This window comes from Hippoglossus stenolepis, chromosome 9 (genome assembly GCF_022539355.2).
Source record: "Hippoglossus stenolepis isolate QCI-W04-F060 chromosome 9, HSTE1.2, whole genome shotgun sequence".
NCBI classification, from domain to species: Eukaryota; Metazoa; Chordata; class Actinopteri; order Pleuronectiformes; family Pleuronectidae; genus Hippoglossus; species Hippoglossus stenolepis.
The window spans coordinates 8,971,309-8,993,578 of NC_061491.1; the positions used below are offsets into that span (position 1 = coordinate 8,971,309).

At 39.2% G+C, this 22,270-nt stretch overlaps 1 protein-coding gene across 1 annotated transcript in view; it reads right to left on the minus strand.

Annotated features, from left to right (window-relative positions):
• si:dkeyp-14d3.1 (transmembrane protein 132C) overlaps window positions 1-22,270 on the minus strand; it is a 136,066-nt gene that overhangs the window by 84,893 nt on the left and 28,903 nt on the right. Inside the window, exon 2 of the mRNA XM_035164932.2 lies at window positions 20,125-21,013. Coding sequence (XP_035020823.1) covers window positions 20,125-21,013 — 889 coding nt within the window. The remainder of the gene's footprint in view (window positions 1-20,124; window positions 21,014-22,270) is intronic.

A 22,270-nucleotide genomic window follows, 5' to 3' on the forward strand; every position in this document is an offset into this window, starting at 1 on the left:
GATGAGAACGGCTGCTGAACACTGACTGCTCCTAAAGGCATGCAGAAGCCCCGTCCCTGTCCCTGTCCTCAGCCAGCTGGTGCCCTCTCCCCCACCCCCCACTCCTCCCACCAGTGTGGGACAGCTATCTCCCAGTATCAGCTGGAAATGTGATGGATGACATGTGGAGGGAGAGAGAACAGGGCTCCTCAGAGCCCGTCAGGCTCGCTCCCACTACTCATTAGTCTTCCATTTAGCCCAGCGCTGGGCCAGCCACCCCGATCGCACACACACTCGCTGGAATTTTCTGGTCAATGATGAATCCCTAACCTTCCCGCTGCTGGACCGGCCCACCGTCTCCTATCACAGCAGAGAGAGAGAGGCCACCATGGTTCATCTCTCTCAGTCTTTAGCCCATCAGATGAACCGCTTTGCTCCACTTCTCCTTCCCCACTGTCAGATAGTAGCCTAATGCTACAGGAGGAGCTGTCATGTTCTCAGCGTCTGTCTACGGTGGATACATCCTGCAGAGGAGAAGCCTGCTCTGCTTACGTTCGGAGCATTTTTATCTGACAGTGAGAAACTTGGGGGTCAGCTGTTTTACTTATTTTGCTTTGGTGCCAATGGGCTTGTCAAATAGTCCTTGTTGTGCGCCAGCACATCTCAACCACAGAACCGCTGGAACTGTAATTCTGCCGCCTGTTGGGTAAACCCTAGGTGCATTGATCAGTTCAGGGGGATAGAGGAGGTGGAGGCAGGCAGAAAAGATCACAGAGGGCATGCTAAGAATTGATGTTTGGTGCTGATCAGCACCTTCTGCAGCTCTAACAAGGCCCAGACCTCTGACATCTGCCACCGAAAAACTCATGTTGGACACTGAGACATTGACATCGAAGGCACCAAATGAACAAGCAAAGGTTGGGACCTTTGGAAATGCCAAAGGATGAATAACATAACCAAATCTGGAAGTGCATGTGAAATGTCAGTTTGCATTTAGATTGGTCAAATCCTGAGGCGTCGGGGTGAGTGCGTGAGTTATTGTTATTCCATTTGTAGTCCGGGCACATGTTAGCATTATCAAGATATGTTTCAATCAAAGTGAGCTTCCATATCTCCATCAAATTGGCCATTGAAACAAGAAGAAGAAGCCCGAGTGCACGCCAGACATTACATTACCCCACTGCAACTTCCTGGCATTAAATCTCATCTTTAAGTCATTTCACGTTCTGTCTCCATATTGCTTTTACGAGAACAGGGTCTCCTCAGGTTAATAACAGTTTCCTCCAAAGATTAGTACAGGAACAAGAGAATGAAATGTAAAGAAGGGAGTTTGCATTTTGATAATGCGGCGCTCTGCTCCATTTCCCTCCGGGGACAGGCTGAATGTGGAAACCGTCATTAAAATGGTGTACTTAACAAAAGAGAAATGGATATATCTTACACTCAGACTCGCACACACACTCACATAGTACCATACACCCTCATTGTTAAAGCTTCATACAAACAGATTGAGAAAATGTGGAAATTTGCTTAAAATGATTATTCCACTTTTAAGTATTTGTTGCTTAGAGATGTGCAATGTTTAGGCCCTTTCTGACACTCTCCTGCAAATATGTACTAAACTATGTGGTGGTTATATTTGAAACTATGACAGAGTATTCCAGCCATATGGAAAATAAATCGGAGCTTTTGAGAATAATTCTGTGATACCAATTTCATTCTTACTTGAGAAACTAAACCTCTTTGAACATCAAACAGATGTAACCAACGATAATCCTGCAGTCGACCACTACCAAACATGTCCTCCTCCAAATGAGTCAATTTTCTCTAAATCTGTGTGGTTCTTTCTTCAGAACAGATGGACAATCTATTCAAAGTCCTGATACTTGTGACGATGTGGTGCCACAGATTCCTCATTTTTACAGAGATGACTTTATTCTGGTGATATCACGATTTTATTAAATTAATATAACAGTATTCAATTATACTATACTTCTCGTAATCTCAAATTTTTTAGTGGCCTAATACTCCATCGTATGAAACAGTCCAGAGTTTTGTTTGGTTGGGGTTTTTTTTCCTTGTAATGCAGGATAAGGTTGAAAATGTAACTTTCCCTACATGATTATCATGAATAATCATCAAATATAAGAAAGTCTAATCAACTTTAGTAAACATTTTTACAAGAACTGTACAAGTGGCTTGTGTGCAAAATTATAAGTGCAAAATCTAATAATTTTTATACACCAGAAAAGTTGCTGTGAAAATTGCAATTTATTGTGGAATGCTTACATGTGGGGTTATTGAAGCCTGGGCAAGCCAAGCCTCCCCCTGCTATAGTTGGACAGCAATCAAGCTGTGAGAGTAAAGACTTTTTCATTTTAATCACCGAGGCAGCCTGTGTGAATGCTCTTTGTCCTGGATGACATTATTTCCCAAGCCACTGCCGTTCTCCATCAGCGCTGCCACTGTTTTGAGGAGAAAAGAAAAGGGCTATAGACTTCCTTTGTCGTGCAAGTGGTGTGGCTCTATCAGCAGCAGCCCTGTCATGCCACGTCATGTTGCTTCAGCATGGAGATTTCCAGGGTGCTATGTTTGAGAGCCAAAAATACGTTTTCACAATGTGCGAAAAGGAAAATGCAGCATAACGTAGAGACACAGTGATGAATAAAATGATTGAACATAGGACACACACACACACACACAGTCCAACAGAGAGAGAGAGAGAGAGATAGGAGGCTGATGTGTTGAGCTGCATCAATACAACAGCACAAGGGAGGATGTACTGTATTGGAGCAATGTAAATCTATACTGGGATCAGATCTCTGAGGAAAAAACCTGAAAGTAAAATCAATTAAATCTGGATGTATACATATGTATAAATCCTAAATGAAAACAATGTAAATTTGTTGATGCAATCATTTTCCCAGTGTGCCTTACTTTTTAATTAAAGGCCATTTTCCAAAACACCTGTCACCTGTCTGTGTGCTTATTCTATTCATCTGAAGTGGGTCCAAAACTTTGCCTCCATCGATAACGGGGCAGGTGGAATCATTTCGGGCCATCACACAGTGGAGGTGCAGCTCCAGGGATGTCACTGTCACTCTGTTGATTCGCCAGAAGGTCCACTGCTATGGTCCAAACCAAAAGTTTGGACCCAGTGAATACTGGATGGGCTGCCATGAAATCTGGTGCACACATTCATGATCTGCTAAGGATGAGTGTCCGGTAATCCAATGACCTTTCATCATCACGTCACAAAACCTAATTTGTTCAAAACTAATGCTATGTTTTTTTAACTCGCAATTAACACGCTAATATGCTAAACTAAGGTGCTAAACACTTACACATATTGCAAATGCGTAACATATCTGCAAACAAAAGCATATAGCATAGTCATTGTGAACATGTTAGCAAAATGGTGTTACTATTAACAACAGTCAGTTTCTTTCTCCTCAGCATCATAGTCAACTACAGTACATGACGTTCAGATGGTATCATGCACCTGCTAAAAATGTTTTCTGTTTAAAGAATAAATATGGTAAATGATAGAAGTCTTTTTCACACTAGTAGCAATTTAACATACACTTTGAAACTCATTCATAATTATGAAGAAGAAGAATTAATTCCTTCAGCCTAAACTATCATATAGGCAGGGGCATTGCAACAGGGTAGGCAAAGCAGGAGGACAGTGAGCTGATAGGGGGCCTCGTCCAAAGCAATGACAATTTTGTCTTAACCCCCTTAAATTCCATAATCTACTATATACAGGAGACTCCATTGACACTAATCAATGGAAACATCCTTACGAGGCCCTGTGCCTCTGTCTTTCTGCCAAAAGCTTTCTAATTTTTGAGGTTTGGTTGAAGACTAGAACGTCTCAATGTTTAATATTCATGTGTCTGCAAAGTCTGCACTTTGTTCAAGATTTTGAAAATAAAAGAATCGTTTCAAGGTTGGAATGATGTGGTTTGATTGATTTGTTTCTCCGATTTACCTGGGGACCACAAATACCCTTGAAATGCTCCTACATAGGCACTTCAGACCTTGAGCATTTTTGTCACAATAATAAACATGTGGTTCCAACAGTCATGGAAACAAACATATACATTTGTAATGGGAGGACAGTCTCTGTCAGTCACAAGATAAATCAATGGGTGGGAAGAACCTATAGTAGCTGATGTCATGAACGCAGGTGGCATAGTTTTTTATTAACCGTGCATATACTCGCAGAATGACTCATCCTCTATCTTTGCGCCTACAATAATCAAATTCAAATGTGTGTACACACATAATGCTTTTTCTCCCCCCTCCCTAGTCCATGTCTATAGCTCTGTGTACCGATTACTCTGTTAACAAATAATTGAAATCACTACCCGGCCTCAACCTAAGACTTGTGATCTGTTCGTATTATGCTGAATGCAGAATAATCCCTCACTGATCTGGTTTGAAGGTCAAGGAGCAGTACTCCACATACATTGCCACACTGTCGACACATGACCGGTGGTTGAGTGCTTCCTGTTGGGTCATGGAAAGGTCAGTGCCAAGAACTCATCGTATAATACCATTACAGAACTGCTAATATTAGTACGAGGGAAAGCCGATACAGATGTACTACAAAAATAAACAGATTATATCCCCGACATCTCAAAGACACTTTCCCCTTTAGCTTCTTTCTCAGCTGTAATCTGATTGTGCTTTAAAAAGATCGAGGGCAAACAGGGATATCATTCAAATAATGTGATGATTGAGCAGAGACATGGAGGGCATTGTCTCGTGTAAACACAAAGTAACACTGAACCACAACATTCATCGCACTCTCACACCTTTTAGTCCACAGCTATTATGTTGAGAGACAGATACATACTTTATGATATAATTTATCCTTAAAATTGTTAGGATAAGCATAACAGCCCAACATTATCCACCTCATATTACTAAAACAATAACATGCGGCACACACATTAATGATAATGCTGATAATTAGTGATAATAATGTAACAATGATTAACATAAAAATCCCAGGGGGCATTTTTCTGTATCACATACTTATAATAATGATAACAATACATACTTATTATAAACTACCTTAGTATCATTCAATGCAGGACTTTTACTTGCATAGTAGTATTTGATTCGGAGTAGGGCTGGACATAAAAACAATATCAATAATCATCCCAATATAACAACAGCAATGTAAAAAACTTATATCAATATAATTCTAATGCGATGTGTAAGCATAGAGAGGATGTATAACACATAATTCATCTACCTCAGATTTGTAAAATAATAATGTGACATTATTGCAATAACTATCAATATCGACTGAGATGAACATTTTCATCTTAATAAAGGTTTTGGCCATATCGACCAGCCCTAAGTCTTATAACTTCTTTTTCATAAGGTTGTTCTAAACATTCCTCCATTACTGGTGATTTTAGAAAGCATGAGTAGTGAGTCGAGTTCATCTTAACACAAAGGGGTTTCCTGCATATATACTGTACATCTGTGCTGTAGAAAATATTAGGACTTGAGTGTCATACATTCGAGGTATATGCTTGTTACCACCACTGCACAGCAACAAGGCCGGTCAGAGAGAGGGAAATGTCTGCCTACTGTATGGAGGTATAATGGCGCTCTGCCTGACACTATTGATTTGATGTGGGTGGGGAGCGGGACTGCGCTGGGAGACTGTGATCACAGGGGGCTGTAGCTCTGTTGCTATAGGTACATGTTGTACTGTCAGACACATGTACACTAATTGACACACAAGCTGGGGATGAACCTGGTAAATCCTACATTTGAAGGGGCCTCCACCAGGGTCTCACTCAGAGGACATCAGAATCAGGACAGAGATTATGAGTTAAGTGTTGCGATTGGTAAGGCAACATGTAGGCCAAAGAAATCCAACCTGAGAGAGTAACGAGGGCACAGCAGCTCTGAACACCACACCGCTCGCTGTGTGAGCGAGATAAAACTAGGTGAGTCATGCAAATTGTTCAACAAAACGTAATGGTGAACAAAACAGTGCAATATGCTGGCTGCTCTGTCACAGTAATAGAGTAATCAACACGGTGAGGTAAGTCAGGCAAAACAAATGTAAAGCGTCCCTCTCTGCCTTTTGGCTGGACTTCCCGTTCTTTCTTTGAATTTAAAATCAGGTGAGAAACAGGGCACTGATTACGTTAGTCCCAGCAGAGCGTGTGTCCTTGGGCTTCTCACACACCGCACAACGCCGTGCCTCCTGAAAGGCCAAATCCCTATTTTAAATAGCACAAGAGCCGTGAAAAGGTAAAGTACAAGCTGCAATTGGAAATGTTTGTCTTTTTAGGGCTGACTGGTGTTGAGCATGCGACTTTAAGTATGGACATGATGTATAGTTTGGAAACTTTGGATTGTCAGTTGCACAGTTGAGTGCGTGATCTGTGTCTGACTTCCATTACGAAGCCAGGGGCCATCAGCGATGTTTCCGTGGAAAGGACAAGAGGACAACACAATGTAAAATGTACTTCATATTGTGCACGAACAGATGGATAATAATCAAATGTGCAACATTTATTGTTTTGATTATTAAAACTGACAACATTTACAAGCAGCTGTTCCTCACCAGTTACATTCTTATTGACAAATGATTAGTTAAGGGCCAAAGTCAAATGGGCTGTCCTTAAACAATTTGAACTGCACCTGCTCGTTTTCGTGTTGAATGTTCAACGAGAAGATCGATACCATTCTCATGTCTGTAAATTACTCATTAAAACCAAACTTATGAGAAAAATGGCCAGTCCAACAGACATCAGTGTAATAGGAACTACCAAACTTTACAGAAAGCATCTTTGAGAAAAATGTGTATGACATGTACTTTGACTTTTTAGTTTGGTCCATGTCCCATCCATAAACACGGAGGAGACTGGGTTTATGACCTTTACTGCAGCCAAGACAATTTGGCTTCACTTTTGTCCTCCCTTTGTATATGTTGTATAGAGTTGAAACAAGTAGAAGCAGCTAGCCTGGCTTCAAAGGTAACAACTCTCTGATAAAGAAAAAGGATCTATATAACCGGCTAAATAAAATATTGTTAAAAAGCATTTGGATACAAAGATATGTTCTCATGTCTTCCAGATTTTAATCTACTAATCATATCATGAATTTGATTATGGTTTTATGTGGTAAAATAATATTTTCATGTGTGCCTCTCCTTATGTGAATGGCAGAAAAGTACAGTTATGACCAGATTTCTAACTACACTTTTTTTTTTTTTTTAATCCATCACATAACAGCAAGGGCAAAGCTAACCGAGACAATTAGCTGCTGCGAGCGAACAAGTGGCTGCAACTATCAGGGAAGATATAATACAACCAGTTACGATGCCAATTGCAGAGTTTTAAAGGCACATTAAAGTCCATGAAAACGAATAACGAAACCATTCAATTTAGTCCTTTGTGTTGCCTCCAAGAAACAGCAGTAAATCATACCTCTGTACTTTCTGACTATTCAAGGTCTAATGGACGACGTAATCAAACTGAGCCAGAGAGTGGAGGTTTAGTGAAGTCTGTGTGCCATGCTGTATTTCTAGAGGCAACATGAGGGTGATGGATGGTTGTTTTAGTACATTGAAAAAAAATCTAATTAGTCTCTGTGCCATACATCTGCTTTTCCACTGATTGTGTTCTGTAATGCATGCGTGCATTAAGCAAAATCTAAACTATTATTTCTTTATTAAAAATGATCATCTATGATAATAAATAGCAATTCATTAGAAAAGACATCTCTATACCAACATAAAAAAAATAATAGACAACTGTTGTTATAAGCCTGGAAGAATCCATAAAATACTGACCCTAAATTAAACATGAAGCTACAGGATAACAGGGTCTAGCTTAGAGACTGTAATTAATAATAAGAAACCCGCTTTGATCGTGTTTATGCTTAGAAGGGAATAAAATTGTGAGGGGCAAAAGAAAAATGTAAGTAAAAGACTGGGGACTGAATAAGCTGACTCATTAATTAGCGCTGAATAACAGATAGAATGAATTTCTGTAATTTAATTCAGTCATCCTACAAAGAAATAATTACTGCTGCATGTATAATGTAGAGTGCAGGAGATACATTTTGATCTGTGAGGCTCTGTTCCTGTCGATATATGCATCAGTGGTGAGAGCGTGGCCTCTATTAACCTTCCAGTCTGGTATTTTGACTGTCAGGTTCGGATAAGTTAATATTCACCAACATTTAATTAGCGCGCTAAATGTACGTGTAACAGAGGGTTGGGCCGGTTTCAAACCTAATCAGACCATCAAACCGAAAGATAAAATATCTGTAATCAATTCTGGATGACTGGCAGCGAAGAAAACCTTGGGAGCAGCTACTGAAATCAAGGGATTGTTCACTTTTCTTGTTCACCGTGGAGTCTATGGATTGAATTGTGAGCATAGGGACATTAATAACATTATTCTTATGCAGATATTAGCAGATGTGTAAATGCATGTATTGACCATGGAATAGGTTTGTGTTTGCTTGAATTTAACAATTCTTTTCATAAGAATAATAACAGAAGGTGGTCAAAATATATTACATAAAAACGGAGGCAAAACTATCATTCCATACATTTGCTGTATAATTTTGAAACACAAGAACATTAAAACCCACCTCACTTAGGACGTCTATCAATCAATAAATCATATTGTAAAAATTCACAAATCACAATTTGCCTCATAGATCTTAACAGGGTGTAACATCCTCTGCCCTTAATCCTGCACCAGAGTGAGGAAAAAGAACCAAACATTAACACTTAACAGTGAGAAACAAGTGGAAACCTCAGAGTGAGGGATCCTTCTCCCTGGACAGACACAATGTCGCTTAACGTCATTTAACAGCATATCGACAAAATAACAATATTTAAAACATTCACGAGAAAAGAGTCTAGCTGCTCTAATTCATTAGTAATTCATTAGTAATGCCTGCTGTTGACAATTGGCTATTTTTTATTATTCAATACTCACAAAGGATAACAACATACAATAAATAGTACAAAAATAAAAATATACAAAAAAAAGAATAAAGTAAAGAATACATTTAGATTCTAGGGGGATAACTAAAGTAAAGTTTTGACAGCTTTTTTGTTTTCTTTACTGTAAATTTATTTTTCTCTCCTGCTAAACTAATTTTATCATGCATTAAAAGTGTGGGGGGAAAGAAAAACAGACTGCTACCTGTTAATGTCATGCTCATCGACACAAGATCATGTGACGTGTTGTCTGCTAAACACATCCCATCATGCACGCAGAAATGAGACAGCGATTACAGTGCCATTCACTCTGCTTGTAGACATCGAAGAAAGAACAGCCTCCTATGTAAAGGGTGGATCAACAGTAAATCTTTATCTGTGTCGCTGTCTTATAAATGATTATATGAATGATATACCTGTGTGTAAAATACTGTATTTTCACTGAGAGCACAACTAGAGGGATGCGAGGCAGATGATAAGACCCCCCATGGAGCAGTGTGGGAGCGACGGGGCTATAGACGTGGGAACTGTGCACTGCTCGGCTCTATTACAGCACCGCCACCTCTCTGTGTACCCAGGATTTGGCAGCAGTGTTTGTTAACAGGGCCTCAGCGACTCAGCACGCACACACACACACACACACACACATAAACTACGAGCTAACACAAATGGAACACACGGTGGGACGACTCTGAATCTGCAAGCTCAACACAAGTTGTTGTTTGATGCCTTGCAGCCGCCGCCATGCTGCCCAAATGAAAATGTGAGACTCTTTACAACATAAAAACAAAATAGCTCTTCAAATTGTACAAGTGCTGTTTGTTGGCTTTTCGTTATCGTTTTTTTTTTTCCTTTACGAGAAGGCATATCATTGCAACCACAAGGACTCCACACACACACTTGTGCTAACACTGATAGCCTCTTTTACAGGAAGGGTAACAGTATGATTTGGAGACGCACAAGCAATCGGCTGCAGGTTGCTACATCACAATGAAACCTGTCACAGACTAAATCTGAAACTACAAAGAAATGATTCATAATGACTAGAAGGCAACTGACAAGATTTATTTAATGAAGGCCTGAAGCCAGTCTCACACGTTTAGTCTCGATCATCTATATCCGGAGTGCTTCTTTCTTCCTTCTTTCAAATGAGAGAAGCTGCTTTAGGAAAACGGCTTCAATGGCTGCCAATAATTGACAAGACGTTTTCTTACTCTTTCATCGCATATTTACACTCCAGTGGTTCTGCTCGTTCAGAGCCTGTTTACAGCTGCAGATGATGGCTTTCAAATGAGATTGTACCGTAATGAATCAGAAAGGAGTGTGTTAGCACTGAGTTGATCTGTATGTTGTGGTCTTATCTGAAGACAAGGAGGGGTCTCGCACTTTGGCTTAAGCCAGCAAACCATTTATGGTCTGGTCCATTTCTCTAGCAGAGCAGTTAATCATTTGTTTCTATGAATTATTGGTCTTACTGGGACTTAAGTCTCGAGCCATTATTGGTCTGCAGCTACAAACTTAGCATTGAAAGAACATGTTCAGAGCCAACTTCACTTAGTACTGTGTCAGCCTGTAGGTCTGAGTCTATCTACATGTGAGTCTCTACACAAAGTGACGGAGGAGCAACTATTCCTGAAGATGACAGAACTTGCCCTTTGCTGCATTTGATATATTTCAGACTGAATTGTCTTGTATGCATGTGTGAACAACTGAATCACTTGAGCCAGGAGTATTGATTATAATACAAAACTATTTTTGTTTTTATCAAGTAAATTTAGGCTATATCAATTTTTTTTTAAATTGTAAATTGAATATGTTTAAGTTATTGATATTTTCCTGTCATAGTGTAAAACACTGAAAGTATTTTGAAAGAGACTCAACAGGGATGAGAAGTCCACATTCGAGTCTCAAAGCCAAAATGCCCCAAAATCCCAATCTCCATCCAAATTTACATTAGTAAACTCAACGTGTGTGGGTTTCAGACTGTTGGTCGGATTGGTCACGAAGTTTAACGATATCATCTTGGACTTGGATCAATATTGATGGACAGTTATACATTGTAATGATTCCACGTTGTTATCAACCCTGTGCCATAGAAATTAAATTGAGCCTTGATATTTTACAGTTTAACAATAACCTTTATTTAAAAAAAAAGTTATCTGCCAACTGAACTGGTTGGGTTCTAATCATTTTTAAAGACTAGCATTTAATTAGGAATAATTAAATGGAAAAATAATTGCAAGTTGCAGCCCTTGTATATTTGTCCCCGTCATGCACTGGGTTTTTGGTGACAGTCCATGCAGGTATCAGGATGTATCCCTCCTTCACAGGGGGTTAGGGTTAGGGTTAGACTGTGTGTGGGAATAAAACAACCACGTAACACCAACTTAATTTATTCACAGTCAACTCACACCACTGGAGCCTTATATTAGCTCATATCAGAGAAACTTTAAAATCCATTTTAGATTTTATCCCATCTCCTACATTGGTTTCCTACAGAGAATACATCACTTCAGGACCAGTATGGTGACGAGGGATGCTTGAATCAGCCTGTTCCTCTGGTAATTTACAAATGGTAAATGCAGTGAAGGGCAATGTAATATAGTGTATTACATTTTTACGCTTGAAAAGAGTATCCTGAAAGTAAACAAAATCGACGAAATGTTCAATATAAGGCTCAACGATAGAGACAAAAACATTGTTTGTATTCATTAGTTGATATCCATAACTATCAGGAAGAATGTAAATAAATCATTATTTCTCCACTGTGGTTTAAAAGTCATTTCAAAAACTCACTATGGTGAAACAGTTCACAAATTTTCTGAGACTCAGACTGTGAAGGAGTTTTAACCTTTTCACGGAGAATTATTCTATTTTGGATTCCCCTCCACTGATATTTTAGGTCATTGCCTCTTGCATACATTAGTCCCTGTTGTCCATCAGCACACATAATGAAGCGTAATGGTAGATAATTTATTCAGTGAACACTTCCTCCTGCTCATATGGTACTTTTGGTGTTCACAGTGAGAGCATAGCACGATGCTCAGACATGTCAGCACACATGCACTTCTGTTTACACACTCATAAAACACACGCAGACACACACATGCATACACAGGGCTGACACTTTTATTAAAATCTGTTTGCAAACAAATGTTTGGTGGAATGTTCTCTTTATTGAACAAACTGCACGCACAGGACCAGCAATGTTTATCTGACTGGCCATGTAACACACAGACATTGAAGAGAACACATGAAACACCTGCATCTGCCACTTCAGCATCTCACACACACACACACACACACACACACACACACACACACACACACACACACACACACACACACACACACACACACACACACACACACACACACACACACACACACACACACACACACACACACACACACACACACACACACACACACACAACCAATAGTTGAAGGTACGAAAGCAATAATAGTTGTTATCTCCACACTGATGACAACACAGAATTTTGTGTCATTGCAACCAATTTTGTTCCAATCTTTGTCATTTCAGCCGCTGTTAAAGCCAAAGCAAAGGACAAGAGGAGCAAGATCAAACACAGAAAAGCTTGTAGGAGCTTAAAGTCAGTGCCCAGTCCAAGCACTTTATACCAGTTTAACAAAGTGTTGACTGCACAAAAATCCTTAATCTGATATTGATATACTACGGTGTGCATGAAAGGTTTCTATTCTAAATTTTCTTTTTGTTTGGGTGAGGATAGTCTGACATTTTTGAAGGAGCAGGGATCGGCTTCTTTTTTTTCACACCGAGTTTTTGTTTTATTTAGCTTCAATAGTAAGATGAGTCAGTTTTGAGAAACACATACGCCGAACTTTAGAATTATTAGTTAATAGAAATTTGACTAGCAATGATGCACACATCACTACACTGTATTCTGCATCATAACAGAAAGCAGAACTACAGTGAAGTCTAATTTATCTATTTATTAGTTCATTTATAGTGCATATTTTACATGTATATATTTTTGAATATTTTCTATAAGTCAGGCATTATGTTATATCATTTATGATAATGGAAGCAATGTGAAAGGTTTTGCTCAGCTAGTATATTAGAATTTAGAGAAGGGTCTTATATAACAATGTGGGATAGATGCTGCCGTTTTCACATCTGAAAGTCCAGGGTCCAAACCAAGGTTCACGTCTTTGTTGTTTGAAAGAACAATGCATGACATATTTATGTCCTGTCACCATCACCTACGAGGACTGTATCTATACTTGATAGTGATTGGTTGTCGCCAAAACAGTAGGAAACAGTTGTTAATTCTGTTTCATCTTACTATTTGCATCACCAACTTCAGGTGCAGAACTCCACATTATTTTGAATGCACCACATAAACATCCTCCTATACAATGATAACAATATAATGTAATAATCGTTCAAACATCCAATAATATAATGATTGAATGATTATTACATTATATTATTAGACTGAAATCCTGCCAACCGCTTCCACTTTGTATTCCTCTATTGTTTGTTGCTGTCGATTGGTCCAAAGTATCCAAAAAAACAGTTTGATCCAGTCCGAGATCGGATTAAATTGGTGTCTGTTGTTACGAAACTAGGTCCTAAGACCAAATTCACACCTGTTGTTGTGGTTCGTACTAAACTAAAAAGCTCGAAGGTCCAGACCAAACAAGGTAGATGTAAAAGTGCCCTCTGTTAACAGGAGGTTTTAAAGAAATTGTTGAAGCGGAGCTAATTTTACATACCAGTCTGTTTACAGGTCAAAGAGAGAACTATTGCATAAAATGAGGCTTTCATTGCTCCAGAGGGAGCTCTGTGAAATCTGATAATCTGCCTCAAGTGATGTGACATGAGTCATTGTCAGTTGAGTCTGAGGACTACAAATTACCAGATTAAAAAATCTGAGGGTGTAAAAAAATGGTGATCCAGACCCCTCTAGTGCTCGAGATTACATTTGCCACTAGTAGCATAACACACCCAAGTTTCTGACTGTCAGCAGTTGATTTGTACTGCGGGTGATATAGTTGGTAGATATTGACAAAGAAAGAAGAAAAAATGCTGCTTGCGGTATTGATTTAGATCATTTTTGCTACTGTCCATTGAGAGTCTGACAATAAGACAGAATTGCTCTTCTAATAACACCACAGAGAGACCTGCTTTCATAATGGTTACAAACAATTTTCATACAATCCCTAACAGGTCTCCAATCGGTCACTTCTGCTCAACTGTTACTACACAACAACCGGTAGTGAACTTTTTATCAGCAAAGTCATGTACATGTAGAAAGAAGTGAGAAATGCACTACACCATGGACAATGTCTGCTCCCACTAATCTATCTGTTGAAATGATGGCTGAGTACATTCAGGGAGGACAATGCCCATGTAATGACCCTGCCTGTACAGAGACTCTTACGGCAGCACTGTACCAACATAAAAAAAAAACCCATAGAAAATAGAGCAATTCCTTTTGTGCTCTGGGGTTTTTCTTCCACTGGGGATCGCATGGGGAAAACACGCTTTAAATCATTTCCTTCATTGCATTTGATTTGCATATGAACCATCTAATACGGAGGGATAATAATGAATTATCAATGACATATAAAAATCTAGAATGCTCGTGCAGCGATACCAGAAAACACATTATGATAATGACTACAGCTTATACTTTACTTGCATATTAAATGTAATGGTTTTAAAGTCCTAAGTGCCTTTTCAGTGTCTCTTCCTACAATCGACTCCCCCCTGCAACTGTTCAGAATGTGCTGCTGTGCAGAAATGTTTTTATTCTTTGAAGACATTACAGGGAGGAACTCTTCTTGGTGATGAAACAGCTCAGGCTATTATGTGATAGCTACTGTTTCACATCCAGCACAACAGAGCAGGGGCATATCCAAGCAGGAACGCAGCAAAGGAATACGCAGCAGTCAATGAGTTAATCTGGACTAATCCAGCTTTGTTCATAACATTTATACACTCATGACGTCCTTTGACACTGACACGACATTCTAAAAAGAATATTAAGATGTTTTATTTATATATGAAATATTTAGTCAACCGCCATTAGATTTATATCACCTGCATGGTAGCGACGTGCCTGCAGGATGAAAATGTCATGAAATGTCTTGATGTAATTAACTTTGTTGATAGTAATGGCATATAGCAATACATTAGCTTTAGAGTTCTGACAATTTGCTAATAGACGAGCAGTCACATCTATAACAGTTTCTTTGTTGTACAGGGCTTCACCATTCAGCTGAGGTCAAACTTATCTCTCAGTTGTCATGTTTCTACAATACTACAAATTTCAGCCACTAATTTCTTTTGACATATACATTTGGATGGGAATGTAACTGCTGCCTGCTATGTTCAATGGAACTGTCCGGCTGAGGAAATGCAAGACTTTGACACAGGACAGCTGGGTTCACATCCTCAGTCCCACATGTGATTAGGTTTAGGCAATGAAAGCAAATTGAGGTTAAAGAAAGAGTGCAGTTTCATTTAAGTGGTAGAAACATATCTTGCTGCATGCTTTAAATCAGTGTTTTTAGTTGTAAAACAAAACCGTGATCTTTCCCTGACCTTTGTGCCACATACACAAACATAACCACAAGAAATCTCAAACTGCAGAAAAACAAATGAAACACGTTATTAGCGAACATTTTAGACATATCTATACCTGGGTGGTCAGTTTGGAACTTAGCAACAATAAAAAGTTATAAGTTATAATTTTTGGTGAAAGGAATGAATATTTGTAGTATACGAGTTCAGGTCAGCCTGGGTCCTGACACATCTTGTCCTGAAATCAATCTCTTTTATAAATCATGTCTATGCCCACACGGCATTTGCTCTGTGAAATAGCACCGCTGCTCGTTTGGTTGAACATTAATGATTTATTTCATAAAGGTATATACAGTTATATGATGTTAATAGTCTTTGATTCTGGCAACATGGCACAACTCTGCTTTAAAGCCTCAGGAAACCCTGTATAGAAGCAAATTACAGCATTTTAATCTCAGCCATGAAAATTTTTTTGCTGAATGTGTTTAGTGTTGAATTTAAACACAACTGAATTTATAGCATCGGAATATTTTACTTTGACATCAGTGTGTCTGAACTAATGTGGTTTAAACACACTTTCTAAAAATCTTTGTAGTTGTATTAGTAGTTATGTGTTCAACTTCAAGTTTTTCATGTTGACTTTCGTTTACTTTAAGGGTCCAGTGTGTAAGATTTAAGTGAAAGGGATCTATTGGCAGAGATTAGATATAAAATAATCCTAGTGATGTTTTCACGAGTGTGTTTCATCTAAATTGTACAAATTGTTGTTTTCTTTATCTTAGAATGGGCCCTTTATATTTAAATACTTTATATTTATATCAGGAGTGGGTCCTCTCTACGGACCGCCATGTTTTTTACAGTAGCCCAGACTGGACAAAACCTTTTGAGTTTTTATGACAACTGAAGGCTACCACAGGTTCTCTTTCATGCTTGGAAGGGGAGGGTGAGGTGAGGGGTGTTCTGCTGCAACATGACACTTCACCACTAGATGTCACTAAATTCTACACACTGAACCTTTAAATAATCCCCTTTTAGTGACTTTGTTTTTCACCCAATTAAATTCTTAAATCAGAATTGCCTGAGTGCACCTGAGCTGCTGAAGTATTTTGAAAAAATAGCACCAAACCCCATCAATCTTACCTTTATCTAACCCTAACCTGAACCTAATTCTAACACCAGTAGCATCCATCTGTTTTTACTCATATGTGTGTGTTTGAATGTATTGTACCCTAACCTAACCCTACATTGAACCCTAAAACCAAGCCCTAACCCATAATCACCCCGGTGGCCGTGTGTCGGAATGCAAGGACCAGACAAAATTTCCTCACTTTCTCAAAAATGTCCTCACTTTGTGCAGTCTAATTAACTGGTCCTCACAAGGATAGAAGTACATGTATACACACACACACACAACCGCACACACAATAAAAATGGGGACACTTACATTATAATTATAAACTGAGAGGGTAATGTAACCTAAATTAAACAGGCTAATAAAATATTTCAGTGCTATACACAGTGGTATTTACATTTCCACATTAAATACTCAGTAGTGGTTACATTTCACAATTCAGCTGCTCATAAAATTCCAATTATAATTATTAATATTTGTCAATATCATTATTACATCCTTCCTTAAAGATGTGGCAAATACTTTGGATTAATAGTCACAGGTTGTTAAACCACTTATAGTCGTTTTTTCTTTATTAATACTGCATCATCAGTTGTTATTGCAGAGTATAATGAAAACAGGTGTTAGTAATGTGTAGACTTTGAAGATATGATATAAATATATGGAGCTGAGAATGATCTCATTACAGGACGCTGTGGAGAACAAACCTTAGGAGGATGTAATTAAACAGGTTTAAAATATATCATAATGTTTTATATCCCTTATTATGTCTCTTCTTTCTCTCTACACTGAGGAACGAGCAAGCTATTATCATATGCTACTATAAACTAAGCCTCATATGGCTGCACAACTTTCACAAACATGTTAACAATCATTGATTAGACTGTCCAACTTCCTCGAATGGATTTTCATTCAGCAGGAAATTACAACATAAGGTAACAGGATAATGCGTATGTTTAGAAAGATTGCAGCAAGGCTAAAATAAGAGCTGGTCTACATCATCACATTAGAATAAGACATCTGGTGAGGGCTGCTCTGCACAATGCTATTCTACAATACCTTACACTAGCATACTGTATTCTTAAACAAGGGTGCCTCATCTTGGCATAGGTGTAATACAGTTCAGACAAATAATGCATTTAAAATAATATACAAAAATATATATTTTTTAATATTATATATAATATAATAAAATAAACACAATCATTTAGACAGTTATACCAGTAGTTACAGTACTTTCTTCTTTAATTCACATCCAAACCATGTTTCCACACGGCTTATCTAACGCTCTACACAGAAAATCACTCTAAATCATTTCTGTGTCTGAGTGACAGCCTATTAACACAGAGCAGGTCAAATCAGAGCCGATCAAATTAAAAGTAGCATGTCAAGACAGAAATACTCCAGCAAGGCACATACGCTCCATGCTGGGTGTCCACTGTATGATCAGCTATTAAATATGTGTGACAATGGCTTTAATTGCATAACAGCTATCCCAGTATGAGCCTTTCAGCATAATGGACGAGACAAAGTTGAAAAATGAAGCAGAGAGAAGGAAAGACATACTGAAGAGCTCAGTGGCCATTTAAATTTTCTTTTAAATGTACCATTTTTCATGCATATGGAGATAACTGAGGATTTCTGTTGCCTGTAGATGTTGATTACACATTCTAATGCAGAGTGAGGCATAAAATGCAGAAATTGGATATGAAGGATGGATTTTTAGCATAAAATATAGAAAACTCAGGATCTAATAAACATGTAAAACTAAAGTATCAGGAGGCCTGTTTGACAGATTGCACAGGATCATAAGCTCTTCCTGCACTCGCGCTGCACAGCTAACAATGGCTGACACAGAAGTGTGTAGTACACAGATGATAATGATGTTGTGAATATAGAGATCAAAGTCTTTTTTCCCGCTCTGGTGATTAAGCGTCCTAACAAATGCGCGCACGAGGACAGCCTTATCACCTAGGACCACACAGAGGCCTTTTCCATATCTGTGGCTCTCAGATGGCCAACCTGCGCCTGCCATGCACTATACGCTGCCAAATAAAAACACCACAGGCGCTGCCTCTGTGGCACAGCCTGGCCTGTTCATTTGACTGATGAAAGGAATCATTCAGAGTTCCTCAAATTAGGGGAAAAGAAAAACTTTGCAGTGCTTTATCACCTCAGGACAACTAGTTGGTAATTAAATGTAGCATGGGAGGGACACGCGTCTGGAGAATTGGTTTGGTTTGTTAAAACTTCACAGCTATTGTGAACTTTTTTTTCTTAACCTAAACTCAAATTTTAAGCCTAAAGCGCACACTGTGTATCTTTCTTTTTGTTAGCTTGGAAAAGTATCTTCATTAGTAAACAACTAGAAAAAGAAAATAAGCATGTAATAGCTTAATATATATTCATTAATATATGTTTATTTTAGAATTGCTTCTGTTCTTCTGGCCTTGCCTGAGCAGAAAACACTTCCATTCAGCATGTTGCTTGTTTTCATGTTGACAAACTGACTGGACCGCTTGTTGCAGCCAAGCTGAAGGTTTATAAATGTTTTCAGACTGTGTGATTAAGATCTGCTCCAGTCATTACACTAATGGACATCCATTTTAATTAATGACATCCTCATTGCATTGCATGATATGTATCTAAATCATTTTGTCTCATCTGTTCACTGTAATTAGAACCTATCAACAGCTTCACTGAATCACACTACAACCCTGCTTGTTCTTTATTTCACTAAGGAGGAAACGGTTGCTTACAGGGCAAAGCAGGCAATTGACTTGGGCCCAGAGCTCGGAGGGGGCCACCCAAGATTGGCTGATTACGTTAGTCCACAGCAACAACAATTTTTATGAGAACCTACTTAAATTCTGTTAAAGTTATGAACTTGTTCTGAATCTGTAACCTCACCATGGTTGGAAACTCCCTAACAAGGCCCCATGCCATGAGCGTTCTGTCAAGATCTTCGTAATTTTAGAGGTTTGGTTGAAGATTAGAACAGTAATTTGATACGAAAAGAATAATTTGTAGATTCTCATGCACGACAAAGGTCAGCTGAATGAGGAGTAATTATTAAATCAAGTGTGTAATTGTGTTACTTGATTCACCACTTGTCTTATTTACTTATCTGAATGTAAGTGATCATGATAATAATCCATTTTCCAATATAAAAACACTACTTGCTGTTTGTTGTCATTAGCCCGTGTTTATATTTATGCTGTCAGGCGACCTCACTAGATCAATAATGATTTGATGGATTATCTTGGTGCAGACGTACAGCAAATACTGTTCACGTTAAGTGAACAGTAGTGAGTTTAGTGTTTCAGTGTTTAAGCCTTGAGAAAGAAAATAAAGCTGCATAATTCTACAGTATGAGACTAACAGAGAAAGTCTGCAGTCAGACACTTCTAAGGAGAAGAAAAACAAACGCACTCTTACCTGAGAGTAAAGATTGCCACAGGAGAGTAGGCCGACACCATGATAAAAGCAGAGACCGTTTCCCTCTGTCTCATGGGCGTAGCTGGAACCATGACCATAAAGTTATTATCCAGCCTTTGTTCGGCGAGAGGAGGAGGAGCGGGGTTCTGGTAGAGCTTCACACCGCCGATCCTCCTGAGAGGCGTGGACGTGAAGGAGCCGTACAGCCCTTCCTGGCTGGAGCGGATGAAGCTGTCCTTCCTGGACTCCTCCGAGTGGCACTCTCCTGCCTCAGTGGACTGCAGCGTGTAGTAGAGCTCCACCGGAGTGCCCTCTGTTACTTCGACGTTCCTCTGGCGTCCAGGCACTACACTTGGAGGGCTGAACCAGCTGGCCAGCGGCTCCAGCTCAGCCACGCACAGCCCCAGCTCCCCTTTCAGCTGGCAAGTGCCGTGCACCTCCTGGGTCTCGTGGAAAGCAAACATGTGCACGCAGGGCAGCTTGTCGATGGCACTGTAGTCGTCCCAGTCCCGCCCTGCGATATAGAACAGAACCTGGACTTTGGGCTTGGCCAGGTGAATCCTGGTATCCATGAGGAATGTCTGCACCTTCCAGTTGAAGGTGAAGACAGAGGAGGCGGGAAAAGTCCCCGGGCTCTGAAGGAGCTCTAAAGGGACGGGCTGCTCCACAGACAGAGGACCATAGCTCGCATTCAGGGAGGGCAAACTTCGAGCCTGGTAGATGAAGAAAGGCTCAGTCCGCGACATCAGGCTAGAGTTCCGCATGAAATCCTGATTGGCCTCCTTCAGGAAGAAGGCCAAGTCAGCGTTGAGCAGCTGGTAGTTGACAGGCAGGTACGTTGGGATGGAGGAATATCTCTGCAGTCCCTCTAAGACTCGACAGTCTGCTGCTGCAAGAGACACAGGAGAAGAGGTGTGTCAAAATAAGCTCAGCACAGTAAAGTTGTTGGTGTGAGAAGCAGTTGTTAAAACTAGCAGCTAGTTAGTGGTTTAAAGTTTACATTTAAACCACTAAAATGTAATTTCTCAATTACATTTCTTTGTCATGAGGGTTTGATCGCAACATTTTAGGAAACATTGCCAAAAATCTTTTTATATATACAATCAGCCGCTGTATCTGTATTAGAAATGCTTTACTCTCTATGCATTATGGCTCTAATTCACAAAACAAAGTCGAATGCCTCACAAACAATAGATTAAGTGAGTTGCGAGGCAGTAACATAATGTAAAAACTGAAAAAAATGCATAGATTAAAAAAACATGAGTTGTTCATATATTCACTTATACTCAAGTTACTTCCCATCCTGTGCAACAACACTATAAGCAGAATATCCCTGGGCCCCATCGGGAAAATAACCATCGAAATTGATCAATAACGTTTGTTAGTTTGTGATAACTTGATAAGAATTTATTTAATATTCCCCATGTCAGCAGAATATCAACTAAAGAAGATAAATGTCTCAGAACTACTTTTTTATACCGAGGGTCTGTATTTAAGATGTAGTCAAGTCACAATCAAATTACTGATATCCACTGAGATGCAATGAAAGTGGCCTGTTGTGAATCCAGCTTTAGACAAACTTGAGTAACTCTTCAGTTATGACTAAAATGTGTCCGCACCAACTATCTAAAAGAATTAAAAGTTAGAATCGGAGGCCTGGTGAGATCCATAAAGAGATCCTATTCTTTCAACTAAACAGCTCCCAATTGAAAACATTACCTTGCCAATTTTATTTCAGTTAGGCAGTGTGCCTTTGTGACTGCTGGTGTTTGTGAAACACTTAACCATTGAGACCATTTGTTTCTTTTGAGAAACTAAAATGAGTTTTTGGAGAAAAATATTTCTTTACTAGAAAATAAGCTGTGCAAATGAGTGTAGTTTTATAATTAATATTGTTTTGATTATGGCACCAACACTCATATTCAACAATGCCTGGTGCTAGTCAGACCGGGCCTCATACTCCGAATTACCAATGTTACATACTTTGTAAAAGAGGAAATGTTACTTTCCAACAGGTATGGCCGCTCATCATAGCCACTAATGACATAATCATAATTAAAATGAGGCCCTCGATGTGCAGTGTCACAGTCGAAGAACAAGCTAATAGTACACGCCCCTTTGTTGTCACCTGTGGCCCCTCTGTTAG